Here is a 17,895-nt window from a genome sequence, read left to right on the forward strand (position 1 = left end):
CCCAGAAGGATAGAGTTGCAATGAGTGAATGGATGGCCCGCGAGGGCCTTATGGACATTTGGAGGGAGGTCCATGGGACTGAAAGGGACTATACATATTACTCCCCTAAATATAAAACTTACTCACGAATAGATTATTGGTTAGGCGAGGAAGCCTTTAGAGGCAAAATTTGTAAGACCAAGATTGAGCCTTGCTCCTGGTCAGACCACTGCTCGGTCAGTTTAGTGCTCAGCCTTGTAAGGGAGCAGAGGGGTCATAGGAATTGGCGTATGAATGAAGCCATTTTGTTAGACCCCAACATGCACGAACAATAGAAAAGTGTATTGAGGAGTACATTATGTTGAATGATAATGGAGAGGCCCGTCCTGTGAATGTATGGGAAGGTATGAAAGCGGTCGTGCGGGGCCATATCATTGCCTTGCAATCCCATATAGATAAGGAAAGGAAAAAAGGGGAAGCCACTTTGCGCCAACAACTAGAGAACTTGGAAAAGACACATAAGGCAGACCCCACAGATAGTGCACGAGAGGGGGAGATACAACAGCTACGTAGACAACTTAACGAGCTACAGCTAGCTGAGATAGCAATTCAATTACAAGCAGCTCAACAGGAGCACTTTGAGTTCGGGAATAAAGCTAGCAGGTTATTGGCCCGTAAACTACAAAAGCGAGCACAACGTAATTCTATAGCTGCTATAAAATCTACAGGAGGCGAGTTGGTCACCTCCTCAGAGACTATACAAAAAGCTTTTTGGGACTACTATGGTCAACTCTATGAGAGGGAGCAAACAGCAAATAGGGAAGAACAGGAAGAATATATAAACGACCTGGGTATACAGGGGATCTCAGAGAAGGATCGAGAGGGCATTTCAGCGCCAATAACAGTAGAGGAAGTGGAAGAGGTGATAGCAGGGATGCCTACGCATAAGGCTCCAGGCCCAGATGGCTTCCCAATAAGATTTTATAAGATGTTTAGGAAATGGCTTGCCCCCCTGCTATTAAGGGCGATTAGGTCCTTTGATGAGGAAAACTCATTGCCATATTCTTGGAGAGTAGCAGAGGTAGTATTGATCTTGAAGCCAGGGAAAGACCCGCAACAGTGCGCGTCATACCGGCCCATATCCCTGCTAAATAATGACTACAAAATCTTCACTAAAATTCTGGCCAATAGATTGGGGGGGCTGATGCCTCGCCTGATTCATCCAGATCAAACAGGGTTTATTGAGGGACGCCAAGGCAGTGACAACATCAGAACCCTGCTGCATGTGATCCAGCAGATTGAGGAGGAAGGGAGCCCGGTGTTGCTGCTATCGATAGATGCGGAGAAGGCCTTTGACCGAGTGGACTGGGCCTTCCTGCAGTCCCTGGTGGCGAGGCTGGGCATGGGAGAGAGATTCGATAAGTGGATAAGCCTCATATATGACAAGCCTCTAGCTCTATTAAAGATTAATGATGGGCTATCCAATCCGGTCCAACTATATAGAGGCACGAGGCAGGGCTGTGCCCTCTCCCCCTTGCTGTTCGCATTGACTATAGAGCCTCTGGCCAGGAAAGTTAGAGAGCATGCAGGCATTAGAGGAGTGGTTAGGGGTGCACGCGAGCATAAGATAATGCTCTTCGCTGATGATATTTTGCTGACCATTTCTGACCCGGTTCTATCGCTGCAGAGGGTGATGAAGGTATTTGCGCAATATGGGAAGATGTCAGGATTCAAGATCAATATGACAAAATCTGAGATCCTAAATCTGTCAGTAGACCAAAAAGAAGTGCAAGAGTTACAACAGAGATACCCATTTATTTGGGCACAAAATTCTATCAAATATTTGGGTGTTCAGATAACAGCAAAAATAGACAAGCTTTACCAAGCAAACTACCCCCCTAAAGTTAAAGAACTATTTCTGGAATTAGATAGATGGGAAGCTATGACAGTATCCTGGTCGGGCAGAATTAATGCAATAAAAATGGTTATACTGCCCAAGTTATTGTATATGTTTACGGCCCTCCCGGTGCCTATACCGCGTTCCTTTTTCCAGCGATTACATAGAAAAGTATTTGCTTATATCTGGAAAAAGAAACCACCGAGAGTTCGTAGGAGAGCAATGCACCATCCATCAACGATGGGGGGGATGGGCGTCCCTGATTTCCTCTTATACTATCAAGCTGCCCAGTTGAAAATCTTGGCTGAATGGCAGCCCAGTAATAATAAGAAATGGCTTCATTGGGAAAGAGCATGGATGGGCACTAAGTTTTTAGGTAACGTACTATGGGGGCCAAAGCAACAGATCTTGACAGCAATTCGCAGGATGCCAGTGGGAATGGCCCATCTGCTCACCACGTGGCTACAAATTAGAACTAGAGTGTTTCCTGAACGACAATATTTTTTGCAAACGGCTATAAGCGAAGCCCCTGGCTTTCCTCTAGGGGCGGAGGAAAAAACCTACCAGGTATGGGCCCGTAAAGGGTTATATAGGTTGGGTCAATTATGGGAGGAGAATGCGGTAAAAGATTTTGAAATAGTGAAAGAAGAATATGATCTGTCAGCCAAGGACCTTGTTTACTACCATTGTGTGAGGAACTACATTCAGAGGAAAGCAAGGGATGAGCTAGAGCTGGCAGAGACGGGCTTAGAACGGGCGCTAAGAGAGGGGGGAGGGAAGGGATGTATAACTAGACTCTATAAAGCACTTTTGCTCATGTCCTCCCCGCTAGAATTCTATACAGACAGATGGGAGAAAGCGATGCAAAAGAACTTCTCCATAAGCTGGTGGGCCAACAGTTTTAGGTTCTTGCTGCGCTCATCAATCACTCAGCCGGTGACTGAAAGTGGGTATAAAATGTTATTCTGGTGGTACTATACGCCAGTGCGCCTTCATAAGATCTATCCGAACGTATCCACGAATTGCTGGCGTAATTGTGGGGGACAGGGATCCTTTCTACACATCTGGTGGGACTGTCCCAAGGTGTGTGCATTTTGGGAACAGATAATAAATGTAGTTAATGGCTTGGGTACAGGGGGCTATACACGTCAGATAGAGTATTGCCTGCTGCATGCCCGCCCCAAAAAAACGAAGGTGCAGGAACATAAGCTTGTAGTTCAAATATTTGCTGCGGCCAAAATGCAGTTGGCAAGAGCTTGGAAAGCATTGGAAACTCCCCCCCTACAGAGGGTAGGATATAAAGTAGAGTACATTTACCAAATGGCAAAGCTGACTGCGATGAGGAAAGGCCTACTAGTGATGTTTCAAAGAGTTTGGGGCCCATATGAGGAGAAACGAGAGAGAATCTGGCTTCCAGGGGGGGGGAGATCGAAATGGGAGGGAGGGAGGGGGAAAGGGAAATGTGGAAAAGCTGTGAAGAGGGAATTCTATAATGTTGGTATGTTATGATAAGAGACGCCTTGATGTTGTAAGCTAAGCCTTATATGACTATTTGATCAGTGTTGTTTCCAGTTGGATGTAAAAAAAAACAAACAAAATCTTCAATAAAATATGTTAAAAAAAAAAAAAAAAAAAAGCACTTGACATGTCGAATTGAAGAATTATTATTTTTCTTCCTATACCAATTCTTTTCTGAAATTTGAAATGAGAGAGGTTAGTACAGTTTCAGTACTGAAGGATGGTCTAAATCTGGATTGAGAACTATGTAATATGGAGAAGGTATGACTGTACTCCATAAGTTGATGTGGAATTGAGGCAGCCTGTCTGTAATTAGAGAATTCACTCCTGCTGTTCTAAAGTTTTTTTTTGTTTTTTTTAAATAGGAGTTAAAATAATGTTGCCTTTGTCTTCAGGGAACAGGCCATGAGATAACAAATTGTTCAGGAGCTGACTTCAGAAGATAGCTAGGGCAGGTATCTAGAATGCATTGTGAAGATGCACATTTACTGAAGAAGTGTTTAACTAATTCTGGAGAGGGTAGGGGAAAAGATGACCAAATTCTATCAGCTGTTAGGCCCGCAAAAGAATTGGTGGGAGTCTTTAACATTTTTCTATATTGATATTAAGAGTCCTTCATTTCTTTCCTAATTTTAATTATTTTCAGTACGAAGTATTTTGCTAGTTGGTCAGCAGTTGGAGTTGGTTCATTGGTAATGGTTAATGGCGAGTGTAAAGTTTTATTGTATTTAGTGAGTGTTCTCCAATGAATTTTACGCAGTAAGCAGATTTGGCTTTTTAAATTTTGTATTTGTATTCTTTTAATAAATGTCTCCAGTTATTCCAATTTTCAGTGTTTTTGGCTTTGGACCATGTTCTCTCTATACGTCTGCAACATCAATGTTAGTGACTTCATTGATCATTGTGTGAATGTACTGAAGACGCTGGTATTGTTTTATATAACTTCAATAAAGAAATTTAAAACAAAGCCATCTTTAACCTTCTTTGTATCATACACTGAGCTGAATTGCCAGATATTAGGCATTGTTTCAGGAATTAATGTTTGTACGTTTGGGTAGCTTGCCAGGTGCCCTTAACCTGGATTGGCCGCTGTCGGGGACAGGATGCTGGACTCGATGGACCTTTGGGTCTTTTCCCAGTATGGCATTACTTATATGTAGCACTGACCTAAAGTAAGTCAGAGTAATCCACCCCCAGAAGCTTTGTCTTTCTTACTTGAATGGAGTGTTTTCAGGTTCCAGCATGGCCTTGTGACGGAGTATGGCTGGTCCTGCTCCAACAGCAAGTTCACTGGGATATACTTGAATGTAGTTTGGTGGTGGGCCTTCGAACTGGTCCATGCGCTCTTGCAGGACCTGCTCCCAGTTTTCCAGATTTTTTACCACAGCAATGCCCAGCGGCGATGTCACTGGCAGATCTGCAAATCAGTAGGAATCAGAATTATAATGCTATTGACATATGTAAGAATTAGAACTGCTAAAAGACAGCTGATGATGGAAAATCCCACTTACAGTGCAGAGCAGAAATTTGTTTTAGAATTCCACATAGTGATCACGATTACTCATTTCTTATTTGTTTGCTAATTAGTGACACTGTGATTAAGAAAAAGGTTGAATGCAAACTCCTACATCTGTAACACTATGCAACCCCATTTGCTCACTGCCTTCTGGTAAACTCAGATTACTCCGCTCTTAATACTTCAGATAAATTGCAAATTACTGCACTGGTCTACTGCAGTATCTAACATCACTCTAATAAATCATTTAAAATGGACCTTAAAAATAATGTATGCCATCTCTGAAAGTATTATACACACCTCTCAATCTAGTAGGTGACTGGACTATCACCACAGTGGAAGTAATCCCTAAATCCTGGGTTATGCTATAATATGATATCCACTGCCAGGATACTCTGGTCTGAGTGATCCATAGTAAACTGTCTCCCTGGAGAAGTACATTGCTTTTATCTGGTATATCCTTGGGGTTTTTACTGACATGAACGGTAACACTTCCTAAGTGCTGTTAATTCTGAAAAACGAGGCTACAAAATCTAGCAGAATCAAATCCTGAGCAGCTTAGCGATGTCACACATCTGGATAATATAGGCTGGAATGACAGCAAACCAGCACAGAATAGACTTCTTTAACACCTTAGAATTTAATGTAACTCAAAGACACCAGTTTTGATGTGTTATTGAGTTACCCTATCCTTACAAATTCCCCTTGGGGTCAATTAACAGGTAATATCCAATTTAAGTGTTGATCAAAGTCTATAACTAACTTGCTACGACAATTGATTTGAACTCAGCTGATGCTCTAACACAACACAAACACCCATGCAGAACATATACTGTTGGCACTAGAGTATTTGATGGCCAGTAATGCCAGAAGCTTTACTTTCATTGAGGGGTCCTTTTACAAAGGTGCGTCGAAAAGTGGTCTGCGCTGGTGTAGACGATTGTATTGGACACGCACAAGTCCATTTTTCAGGGCACCTGCAAAAAAGGCCTGCTTTTTTTTTAAGCCGAAAATGGACGTGCGGCAAAATAAAAATTGGCACGCATCCATTTTGGGCCTGAGACCTTACGGTCTACCCAATGACCTAGTGGTAAAGTCACATGCATTAACCGGGCAGTAATCGTCAGCACCCGTACAATGCTGATTTCTGCCCGGTTAGCGCTGCGTGCCAGAAATTTTCCGGAGAGCGTAGTAGGCATGCGTAGAAAATTAAATTACTGCCCGGGCCACTAGCGGTAGCCGGCCGCTAGTTCAAAATTGACACGTGCTTACATGGCTTAGTAAAAGGGCCCCTTAGTTCAGTTCAAACTTTGGGGACAATTCTATAAATGAGCACCTACTTTAGGTGCCCTGATGCCATGTGGTGAGAATGTATTCTAGAATATGTTGGCAGGTCTTCATGTACACACCTGCAGTTACACTAGCTGTAGACTTGGCATATCTACAGTTGCGTAAATATAGCAGTGCTACGTATAACTGACAGCATTCTATAATTGCATGCATTAAGTGGCAGCCCTGCACATGCACCTTCCGTGCTCCATCCATGTGAATGCCCCCCTTGATTTACGCACTATGGAGGTCTTTTACAAAGGCACGGTAGCATTTTGAGCACACACCAATGATTAGCTCGTGCTAAACGCTAGAGACGCCCATAGGAATATATGGGCGTCTGCAGCATTAAGCAGCCATTTATTTTTAGCGTGTGCTAAAAACGCTAGTGCACCTTTATAAAAGGACCCCTATGCTACTACATGTGCCATTACAGAATACCAGTTAGTCACCCTGCTGCCATTTATGTGTTTAAGTATACACCTTCCTCATGTCTAAAAAGTGCTTGTATTATTTTAAACTTTGTTTTATAAATTTATATTTCAATTAAAGATAGTTTATTTTCCTGAAAGTGCTAGTATCCTATACATTTACATGCTCAAGTGGTGTGTAAATGTGGGTTGCCTAGTTATAGAATTGTCCTTCACAGAATATTAGAGCGGTTTGCAATGCATAATAAAACAATTAAAACTAGAAAAAGGAAAGCAGGAAGAAAACAAAAAACTGCTGCTGGGTCTGCTCCCTAGTCCTAACAATGCACAAGTTACTCAGCTAGCAGCACCATTTATCATAAAAGTTGGGCAAATACCAGCGACCCAAGCAAGAGTAAATTATGCTGCAAACAAAGAGATCTAGTGGGAATAATGATTTGATTTATTCTTACTTAATTGATCGCCTTTTGTCATAGGGATAACAAGGCGATGTACATAATAACTAAAATATGAGAAAAACTTGGAAAGGAATGCCATCAAATTCAAGGACAGAGACAAGCAGAGGGGAAAGGGGAACTGGAGACAAGAAGCAAGAAAGAAAGAAAGAGAGAGAGAAAGAGAGAGAGAGAGAGAGAGAGAAGACAGCCTGAATGCAAGGCTCTGTGAGTTAGTATAAAATGGATAACTAGTGATTTTCAATCAAAATGGAGGTAACATCATCTAACTTCTGAGCTTTGCATACCAGTTTTTTTTGCAAGATTTGCTTTCAGCAGCTCATTGCATAAGGAGTTACAATAATCAAAGAGCGTGGTTAAGAGTGTGAATGGCTGAGTCATCCACATATGAGTGACTAGCACAAATGTGTCTAAGAGCACAGAAGCAAGACTGTACAACGTGGAATCTGCTGTTCAAATGAATTTTGAGTCAAATAGGAAGCCAGAAAGAGAAACCGGGTGGTCAAAATGCATTTTATTGGAACCTTGCAGTAATCCATAATGCCTGAAATGTATAGGAATTTAGTTTTCAATGATTCTCTTTTAACCAAAAGTCTACTGTTTCAAGGAACATACTGAGTGTAGTCAAATCAATCTGAAGGGGGTCAACAAAGGCCACAAGTTGGACACAGTCATCATGATAAAGCCATGATGCCTTAAGACTGAACCATACTAGTGACTGGTCTTAGAAATATGTTAAAAAGAAATAGCGGAAGCATAGAGCCCTACAGGACACCACAGTTCAGAGAATGCTCAGGAGAAAGTTGAGAGCTGAAGCTAATCTGAAATATTCTTTCATTAAGCAACAAAGAGAACCACTGAAGAACTCTTCTGGAAATGGAATGGAGTAGCCGCCTAGTGGTTAGTGTAGTGGACTTTGATCCTGGGGAATGGGTTCGATTCCCACTGCAGCTCCTTGCGACTCTGGGCAAGTCATTTAACCCTCCACTGCCCCAGGTACAAATACGCACCTGTATATACAATGTAAATCGTTTTGAATATAGTTGCAAAAACCACAGAAAGGCAGTCTATCAAGTCCCAAATGTCAATATCAGTTAGGCGAGTGAGCTAAATCTGGTGACTAAGTTAAAGACTGATGAAGGGTCTAAAGATTCATTTTTTAAGAAATATCTTTATTCAACGTTAAACAGCCAATACAGTGACAGAGAAACAGAATTCTCCAAGGCAAATGCTCAGTCTCATCCACCCACCCAGACCCAACTTCCCTCCAAATGTCCACTAAGTTGCCAGAGAATTTTCCATCCAACAGTAAGCATCATCCAACCTAACCAAATAAGGCTGTGGACCACAAGTGGTAATGTTGTCCAAAAGGGCTCCCATGTCAAGGTTAGTAGATGTCCAATCCTCGAGTCTCAATCCTTAATATCCATCCTCTCTATTGATAAAAGATGGATCAGTACAGAGCACCACTGAGACAAAGTAGGGTGGGCTGGCACAAGCCACTGCGATAAAATGACTTTAAGCCCCAGCAGGACAGCCCGCTTCCAAAAAACCCTTCAAGCCTCTAGGAACTGGATGAGAGATAAAAAATCCAAAACAAGCTGTAAGAGTTCAGATGTCAGGTACCATGCCACATAAGTCCCATATGTAGAAAAATATTCTTCCAGAACTGATGAATCCATGGACACCCGTCCTGTTAAGGCCCACCTGATAAGCCCACCAAGGAGCCATATATATATATATATATACACACGAAACAAAACCTTGTAACCAGTTTCCTAATGATTCACATCCATAGTCCAAGCCCACAAAGTATGCAGATATTGCTGAACATGTTCCACTGCAATATCGGCATGAAGAGCTGCCATCCAAGTCCTCAGCAATGAAGCACAGTCCACTTCCCATTCATGTTCTTGTAAATACTTATGATAGCCATGTAAGGGTACCAAGTGCTGGGCATCTAAACAAAAAAGTTCATTTAAGTTCTCAAACTGCTGAGGTAAGCAGCACTTGCGACAAGATGTCACATAATGTCGTAACTAAGTAAGCAAATACATCAACATTCCTCAATACATATTTAAGACTGCAAAGCAGACCAGGACTGCAACAAACCTTCATCCATAACCACCTGGTATATATAGATGAGACCCTTGGCTGCCCACTGCTGAAACACCAGGGATGTATAACCCAGGGAAAAGGCTCCTTTACCATGTAAGGCAACAATGGGGTAGTAGAAAAAGTGACCCCATGCCGTTCACCAAACCAACGTATGATGTAAAGATTGATACAGGAAAAGGTATGGCACTAAATGCCCCATCTTAGGCAACGAGGGCGTAAATAACTAAAATGATAGGGGCGTCCCAAACCAATCTCCAATGAAGTGTAAGAAAAGTGTTGTGCTGTACGAAACAAATCACTGATACGACATATATTGCTAGCTACAGAGAAAAGCCATATGTTTAAAAGGCCCAAACCATCCCTCTCTTCCGCCAGGGAGGAAGTCCTATCCATTGTGGGATCTAACACCTGATTTAAATCACCCATTAGAAGCATGAGTGTAGCTTCATGAGCCAGTACTGTTTGCACCAATCTCTTGAAAAAGGCATGCTCATATGCATGTGGTGCACAGACCGCCATAAGATTAAATTCCACCCCCTTAATCCTAATGGAGAAACAAGTATCTTCCATAGCCATCCTTAGACAAGACCTGTACCTGACCAGGCAAAGTGCATCTGCATCAAAACTGCAACTCCCCTTTGCCTATGCGCAGTGGATGAATAATATACCTCACCAACCCAGTCTGTTTTAAGCTTAAGATGCTCTGCATCAGTAAGTTTAGCTTCCTGCGGACATGCTATCTCCACTTTATGATATTTGATTTGGGATAATAACTCACTATCAGGCTTAATTCCGAAAGAGAAGGACTCCCATCTTCCGACACAAATCAGGAGATGGGCGTCCTTCTCTCAGGGTCGCCCAAATAAGCATACTCGAAAGCCGATTTTGGGCATCCTCAACTGCTTCCCGTCGCGGGGACGACCAAAGTTCACGGGGGCGTGTCGGCACCATAGCAAAGTCGGGACTGGGGCGTGATTAACAGATGGGCGTCCTCGGCCGATAATGGAAAAAAGAAGGGCGTCCCTGACGAGCACTTGACCGACTTTTCTTGCTACCAAGCTGTGAAATGGTGCCCGAACTGACCAGATGACCACCGGAGGGTATCGGGGATGACCTCCCCTTAATACCTCAGTGGTCACAAATCCCCTACCACCCCCCACCCCCCCCAAAAAAAAATTAAAATTTTTTTTTTTTGCCAGCCTCAAATGTCATACCTAGCTCCATGACAGCAGTATGTAGGTCCCTGGAGCAGTTTTAGTGAGTGCAGTGCACTTCAGGCACGCGGACCCAGGTGTGAGCCATCCAAAACCCACCGAAACCCACTGTACCCACTTGTAGGTGCCCCCTTCACCCCTTAGGGCTATGGTAGTGGTGTATAGTTGTGGGGAGTGGGTTTTGGGGGGCTCAGTACCCAAGGTAAGGGAGCTATGCAACTGGAAGCAATTTCTGAAGTCCACTGCAGTGCCCCCTAGGGTGCAAGGTTGGTGTCCTGGCATGTGAGGGGGACCAGTGCACTACAAATTCTGGCTCCTCCCATGACCAAAGGGCTTGGATTTGGTCATTTTTGAGATGGGCGTCCTCGGTTTCCATTATGCTCGAAAACCGGGGACAACCATCTCTAGGTTCGACCTAAATGTTGAGATTTGGGCGTCCCCGACCGTATTATCAAAACAAAAGATGGACGCCCATCTTGTTTCGATAATATGGGTTTCCCCGCCCCTTTGCGGGGCCGTCCTGCGAGGGAGCCCTCATGAAAACTTGGGCGCCCCGTTCCATTATGCCCCTCCACTCTTCACTGGAGATGCTACCCCTGATATATTCCAAGACAACAGACGTATATTACCAGTAACCAAATAGAACCTTGCACAAAGTGCTGAGGTGATAACCAAAATAAAAGGAGAAGCTCTGGGTGTCTAGCCCTATCCAAGAACTCCCAGAAAATAAGCTCACATGTCCCCACAGCCCAGCATCTATATAAACCTAGGATAACAGCAAGCAAAAAAATGGCAATGACCCAGATACACAAAGGACAGAATAGTGCAACGAATTAAAAACATGTCCCCAACCCCTTCCCCAAACCTCCCCCCCTGCAATAATCTGCTTACAATCTACCAATTCAAAAGCCAGGGAAATGAAGGCATATTACGATGAGATGCCATGGTGTTACCCCTGTCCTCCATCAGAGAACAAACAGTGAGGCAAGGCATCCTAAAAGTAACAAACAGCAAACTTAACCTTAGTAACTGAGGCAAGACTAACATTATAGACATATGAATAGTTTCCATAATGCCATAATTTGCTAGGTCAGATTCCCAACCACATGATTGTCAGCAGACATCCCTCACAAGAAAAGAAGACAAACTCTGTACTGGGAAGCAACAGTCACCATTCAGGTGTTAAGCCAATCTTGTGCAGAAGTAAAGGTTCTCCAGCGACCATCAGTAAACATTTTCAGCTGCGCTGGATAAAGGAATTGCTGCTTTCTTTCTGAAAGCGCAATGCTAACAGGAGTAAAGGCTTTCCGGCTTTAGGGTTAATGAATAGTCTTGGAAAATGTGAATGAAAATCTTCATATTTAGCCTCATTTCGATTCTGTTTATACATGTGCAGGAGTTCCACTTTTTGGGTATAGCTATGAACAGTGCGTAGCAAGGGTGGGGCGGTCCGCCCCGGGTGTTCGCGGGTGGGGGGTGCTCCGTGGCATCTCTTCTCCTGCCACCGCCTGCCTTTTTCTTTTAAATCTGTGCAGCCACGCAGGCAGCGCTTCGCGTCTGCCCTGTGTGTGCTGTGAAAGAAGTAAATCGCCAGCGCTGGCTTCGAGCCTTCCCTCGATGTCCCGCCCTCTTGTGAGGTAACTTCCTATTTCCTCGAGGGCGGGACATCGAGGGAAGGCCCGAAGCCAGCGCTGGCGATTTACTTCTTTCACAGCACACGCAGGGCAGACGCAAAGCACTGCCTGTGTGGCTGCACGGATTTAAAAAAAGAAAAAGAAAAAGGCAGGCGGTAGCAGGAGAAGAGGGCTCTGTGGCTCTCAATGGAGGGGGGACGGGACTGGGTCGGGGGGAGCTCAGAGGGGAGAAGGGGATTGGAGAGGGGTGGGGGAGTTCAGAGGAGGGGTGCTCAGAGGGGATTGGGGAGGGTGGGGGAGCTCAGAAGGGTACTCAGAGGGGAGAAGGGGATTGGGGAGGGGTGCTCAGAGGGGAGAATGGGGATTGGGGAGGGGTGGGGGTGCTCAGAGGGGAGAATGGGGATTGGGGAGGGAAGTGCTCATGGGAGAAGGGGTCTGAAACTGGAACTGGGGGCTGAAAAGGGGCAGGGGCTGAAACTGTGGGGACTGGGGGCTTTAAAGGGGACAGGGAGAACTGGCTGGGGCTGAAGCTTGGGACTGGTGAGAGAAAAGGGCTGGGGTTGAAACTAGGGGCTGAAAAGTGGACAGGGAGAAGTGGCTGGGGGCTGAAGCCCAGGACTGATGCGAGAAAAGGGCTGGGGACTGGTGGGATAGTGGGGCTGAAAAGGGTGGCAGGTGGGAGATGTGGGCTGGAACTGGAATTAGGTGCAGGTGGAAAGAGGGGGCAGAGAGAGGGGACAGACCCTGGATGGAAGGTGGGGGGGAGTGTGAGGGAGGGCAGACCCTGGATGGATGGGAGAGGGAGGGCAGATGGTGGATGGAAGGGGCAGAGAGAAAGGGCAGATGGTGGGTGGAAGGGGGAGAGAGAAAGAGGGCAGATGGTGGATGGAAGGGGCAGAGAGAGAGAGGGCAGACACTGGATTTCAGAGAAAGAGCGAAGACAGATGCTGGATGGAAGAAAGACAGTGAAAAGAAGATGAGGAAAGCAGAAACCAGAGACAACAAACTGTAAATAAAATATATATTTTTTTGCTTTAGGGTATAGTATTGTATCTGTGTTTATGTGTTAATAATGTTTATAAACAGAACATATAAATAAGGTAATCATTTTATTGGACTAATTTTTAATACATTTTGACTTAACTTTCAGAGAACAAAACCCCCTTCCTCAGGTCAGGATAGGATACTATAACAGCACTATACTGTATTGACCTGAGGAAGGAGGTTTTGGCCTCTGAAAGCTAAATGTACTAGTCCAATAAAATGATATTTGTTTTATTTCTATTTGTTAATTTGTAAAGTGGTGATTGGTATTTCTTAGGTTTTTTTCAAATTTACATCTGCTGTCATTATATTTTGCACAGTACTAGGAGACATTTTCTGTGGTGTTGCATTGTATGCAGAGTCTGGCATCGGGGGTTCAGTTTAATTTTTGTCTAAATAGAAAGTTTATGATTACTTATTCTATAGTGGATTAGGGTGTATCTGTGTTTGTGAAAAAGACATGGCTTTCGGTTGGCATTGACTGTGCAGGATCGACGATCTGTACTAATCTGTCTGTTTTCGATTTACAATAGGTGAATTGATGTTCTAGTGCTCACTGTAGCGTTTAAGATACTTGTGTGACATGTAGAAATGACTGCTTATGGCATGGTAGAATTGCGCTATAGGTCCTGAGTGTTTTGTATTCTCGATATGCCTAGTACTGGATTTGGGGTGGGGGGTGTTAAAAAATGACCAGCCCCGGGTGTCAACTACCCTAGCTACGCCACTGGCTATGAAATTTAGCTATGATAGGTCAAGGATGAGCATCACCCTCTTGCCTGTGACCAAGTCAATGAGCATGCTCCAATCGGTAAGGCTGTGCACCATGTACAGCAGGAAACTTAGCCACTATCCATTCTTCCAAGATGTGTGCCAGATGATTCTCTAGAAGCGACTCTTGAAAACCAATGAAGTGAAGATTATCTCTCCTCGATCAATTCTCCATATCATCTAACTTGACCGCTTGTTCTTTCACTTGATGGGTGAGCTCCATGAGACCATGCTGGTAAGTATGAGTAGTGTCTTCCAAATCCAACATTCAGACCTCAAGCTCCCCTGTGCACTTCAAGACATCCAACAGTATCTCGCCATGAGACTGAAGGTTTGCTTATAACTAGAAACCTAAGCTGAACAGGTGGTCATACTGTACACAGTGATAAACCAAAGGTTTCTCTGCAGTCTTCAAAATGACAGCACTCCTATGTTCTATAATCCTACATCTCAAATATCTTTTAGCCTTTCCAATGTATAAAGTCCACAAGGACAGACCACTATGTAAAATCACTCCTCCTGACTTGCAGTTGCAGTTAGAAAAGTGTCGTAGCTCATAAGTCTCACCGGTACTTGGATGTTTGTCATATGAACTTGTTAAAACACTTCATAAACATTGCCATGTTATACGAGGAATTTCACACTTCTCTGAGAAAGAACTGGTGGCTTATAAAAGACAAAGAAATCTAAAAGATGTGCTAGCACCATCTGCTCTGCCTGTTGTCCACACCACTGTGAACAGGAAGTTGATGGGACATTTTACCTTGTGGTAATTGCTCTATTTGTTGAGGAAATGTTACAACTAAGGTGTTCACACATCCAAGTACAGGCGAGACTTCAATAGTAGACTGTGTCTTTTAATTATTTATTCTATTTACTTATGTGCTTATTTACTGACCTTAAAAAAAGAAAGGAATTTAATGATGTATTGTATTTTTCATAATATTTACTTTTAAGATCAAGCTTACATTTTTTCATACGTGGGTATAATTACGTATTTTTTTCAACATCAATAGAGGGGAAAGAAGTTAATGATACACCACTATTCTGATGGATATTCATTATCCTCTTTATAGTGTATCTGTTCACTTTCACATGAAAATACTTTGGGGCTCATTTTTGAAAGAGAAAAATGTCTAAAAAGTGGCATAAAAGAGCATTTGGATGTTTTTCTCACAAAAACGTCTAAATTGGTATTTTCCAAACCTATTTTTCAGAGGTTTTTCTATGCTGTTCATCTGCAGTGCATCCAAATCTCAAGGGGGCGTATGAAGGACGGGATTTGGGTGTTCCTCAGACTTGGACATTTTTAAGCCATGACGGAACAAAACCAAACCATCAAGGACTAAAACTAGAACGTTTTGTGCTAGACCTATTTTTAGAAAGAATATGGCACAAAAAGGTGCCCTAAATGACTGGATGACCACTGGAGGGAATCAAGGATGACCTCCCCTTACTCTCCCACTGGTCACTGACCAAAAAGTGATTAAAAACATTACTTTCCAGCCTCAGATGTTATACTCAGGTCCATTAGAACAGCATACAAGTTCCTGAAGTAGTCTAGTGGTAGGTGCAGTACACTGCAGACAGGTTGACCCGGGCCCATACCTCCTGCTACCTGGGTGAATGCGACACCTATATGTGGGTACAGTGGGTTTCTGGTGAGTTTTGGAGGGCTCACAGTTTCCACAACTCACCAGAAACCCACTGTACCCACATATAGGTGGTCCCCTTCACCCAAAAGGTCTACTGTAGTGGCATACAGTTGGAGTTAGTGGGTTTTGCAGGGGATCAGCTGACAGGTGAGATGTGTAACTGGGAGCATTTATCTTAAGTGCCCCCTAAGGTGTCTCATTGATCTCCAGGGATATCTGGGGGACCAGTCTAGTAAAAATGCTGGCCCCTCCTACATCCCAATGGCTTGATTTTCTACGTTTTTCGAAGCATGTTCGAAATGGTATTTTTGAAAAAAAATATACACTTTTTCTTTTTTCAAACATGACCTTCTTTCCTATTCGGATTTTGGACGTTTAGACTTAGACGTCATATCAAAAATACCCCTCTTTGTGTTTCCCATTTTAGCAAGCAGTCTCAATATTCTTTCACTTATGGATTTGTGTATTTAAGTATTTAAAACTGGTTATTTTTTACTCTGGTCATCCTTTATTTATAGATTTGTGTATAGCTATTTAAGGGATTATTTTACTAATCCTCGCTAGCGATTCCCGTAAGACAAATACGAGGAATCTTATTTGGCGTGCCGGGAATCGCTAGCGTGGTTTAGTAAAAGAGGCCCTAAGTATTTGTTTTTTTTGCTTTTTAAGTTATGTAACAGTCCATTGAAGGATATGTCTAGAAGTTTCCATTATCATGCTCAAAAATATAGATGTATTTTTTATATAGATATTGTGTTAAATTAATCATTGATTTCATATAAAAAGTTTTAAAGTTATGTATAGTTATTAAAGTATTTGTATTTTTTGTTATATATGAATTCATAAAAGTTTTTCTTTAAAAGGACAATATATCAGAATTTTTAAGATTTTTATGACTTTACCATCACTGTCATGATTATAGATGTATTTTTTATGTATTCTATGTTGATACTAAATCATTGTGCTTGTTTGAAATTTTATTTACTATCCTAACAATTGTTTATTTTATCCATGGTTTGTTTTTTTTGGTTTTGTTATTTTACATATTTTGACAGTGTATTTATGTGTTGTGTATAGACTCTTTCATTAGTGAAGCGCCTCTTGGACATCGGTACACAACAGGAGTTGCTGTCGTGCTGGTTTTTCTTTCATATGTTTTTGAAGATTAATGTTAACAATACTCCGTTGGATATTTTTTCCCATTCTACATTATAGCCCCTGACGCAGCCCTTTTTGGGCGAAACACTCTGGTAAATGACATTGTCACAGCACTATTCATGCATTCAGCACCGCTAACTACTCTACATAGATAGCTGAGCCGAATATACAGATTAAGTTAAATGATGGCGCTTAACTTAAGCTTGTAACCACGGTGGCTGAATATCAGACTGCTGATAGCTTCAGTATGTACATCAAACTACTGGAGTGAAAGCACTTTGTGAGTAAGGGGCAATCGTTAGAAATTCTGATTTCATTGCATTAATGGAAGAACATGCAGTTCGGATGGTTTCAAATTATCAAAGAGAACTTGCAGCGACGATGGCCTCCGTTAGTTGAAAACAGATTATTCACAGTAACAAGTTGTGATCTGCTCTAAATTCTATGGCAGGAATTCATGTGCATTTAATCATTAAAAACTCGTGTTTTATATTAAGAGAAAAGAACAGCATGTGCCACAGTTGCATACCTTCTCTGTAGAGGGGAATAAACAGTGCCCATGTGCTAATTTCTGTTCTATTAGAGGGTCAGAATCTATCTATATATATCTATAAACACACAGTACTTCAAAATAACCCTTCATTCACCACAACTACAAATGATCAGCTATAGAAGATATAAACATAAGAAAAATTTTAACTGAATGTGAAGCCTGATGTTGCACAGAGTGTCTAAAAGAAAAAATATCCGAGTTGGAGGATTTATATTAGTGAAGTATTTTACAAAAGACTCACTGAACATGGAGTCTTTTGTAAAATGCCTATAAGGACACAGGAAATACATATTGTTTGGCAGCACACACAGCGGGAGCAGCCATTATACAAGGGAACAGGTTAATAAAAAAAAAGGAAGAGCAGCATCACTCAGTATTCTTTACGTGTAAATACGTTCTAGCATCTACACATCTACAATAGATGTGATAACATTGGAGACTCAGGAAGAATTAACTAAGGAGCTAAGTGGGGGAAAAAACCACTTATGAAATAGTCAGGTAGTAACACAGAATTAAGTACAATTGTCCCCTGAATCACTGATGCAAAGCCCAGGTCCAAATGAGTAGTTAGCAACAAATATGCCTCAGAACAGGTCCAGCTTTTATTTATTTATTTATTTTTT

General features: G+C 42.5%; 1 protein-coding gene across 3 annotated transcripts in view; it reads right to left on the reverse strand.

The window, feature by feature from the left end:
- The window catches only part of DMXL2 (Dmx like 2), a 369,136-nt gene that overhangs the window by 51,918 nt on the left and 299,323 nt on the right, over window positions 1–17,895 (reverse strand). For all 3 annotated transcript variants that reach the window (XM_030189451.1, XM_030189445.1, XM_030189458.1), the window contains one exon: window positions 4,610–4,811. In XM_030189451.1, coding sequence (XP_030045311.1) covers window positions 4,610–4,811 — 202 coding nt within the window. The remainder of the gene's footprint in view (window positions 1–4,609; window positions 4,812–17,895) is intronic.

This window comes from Microcaecilia unicolor, chromosome 1 (assembly GCF_901765095.1).
Source record: "Microcaecilia unicolor chromosome 1, aMicUni1.1, whole genome shotgun sequence".
Classification (NCBI taxonomy): Eukaryota; Metazoa; Chordata; class Amphibia; order Gymnophiona; family Siphonopidae; genus Microcaecilia; species Microcaecilia unicolor.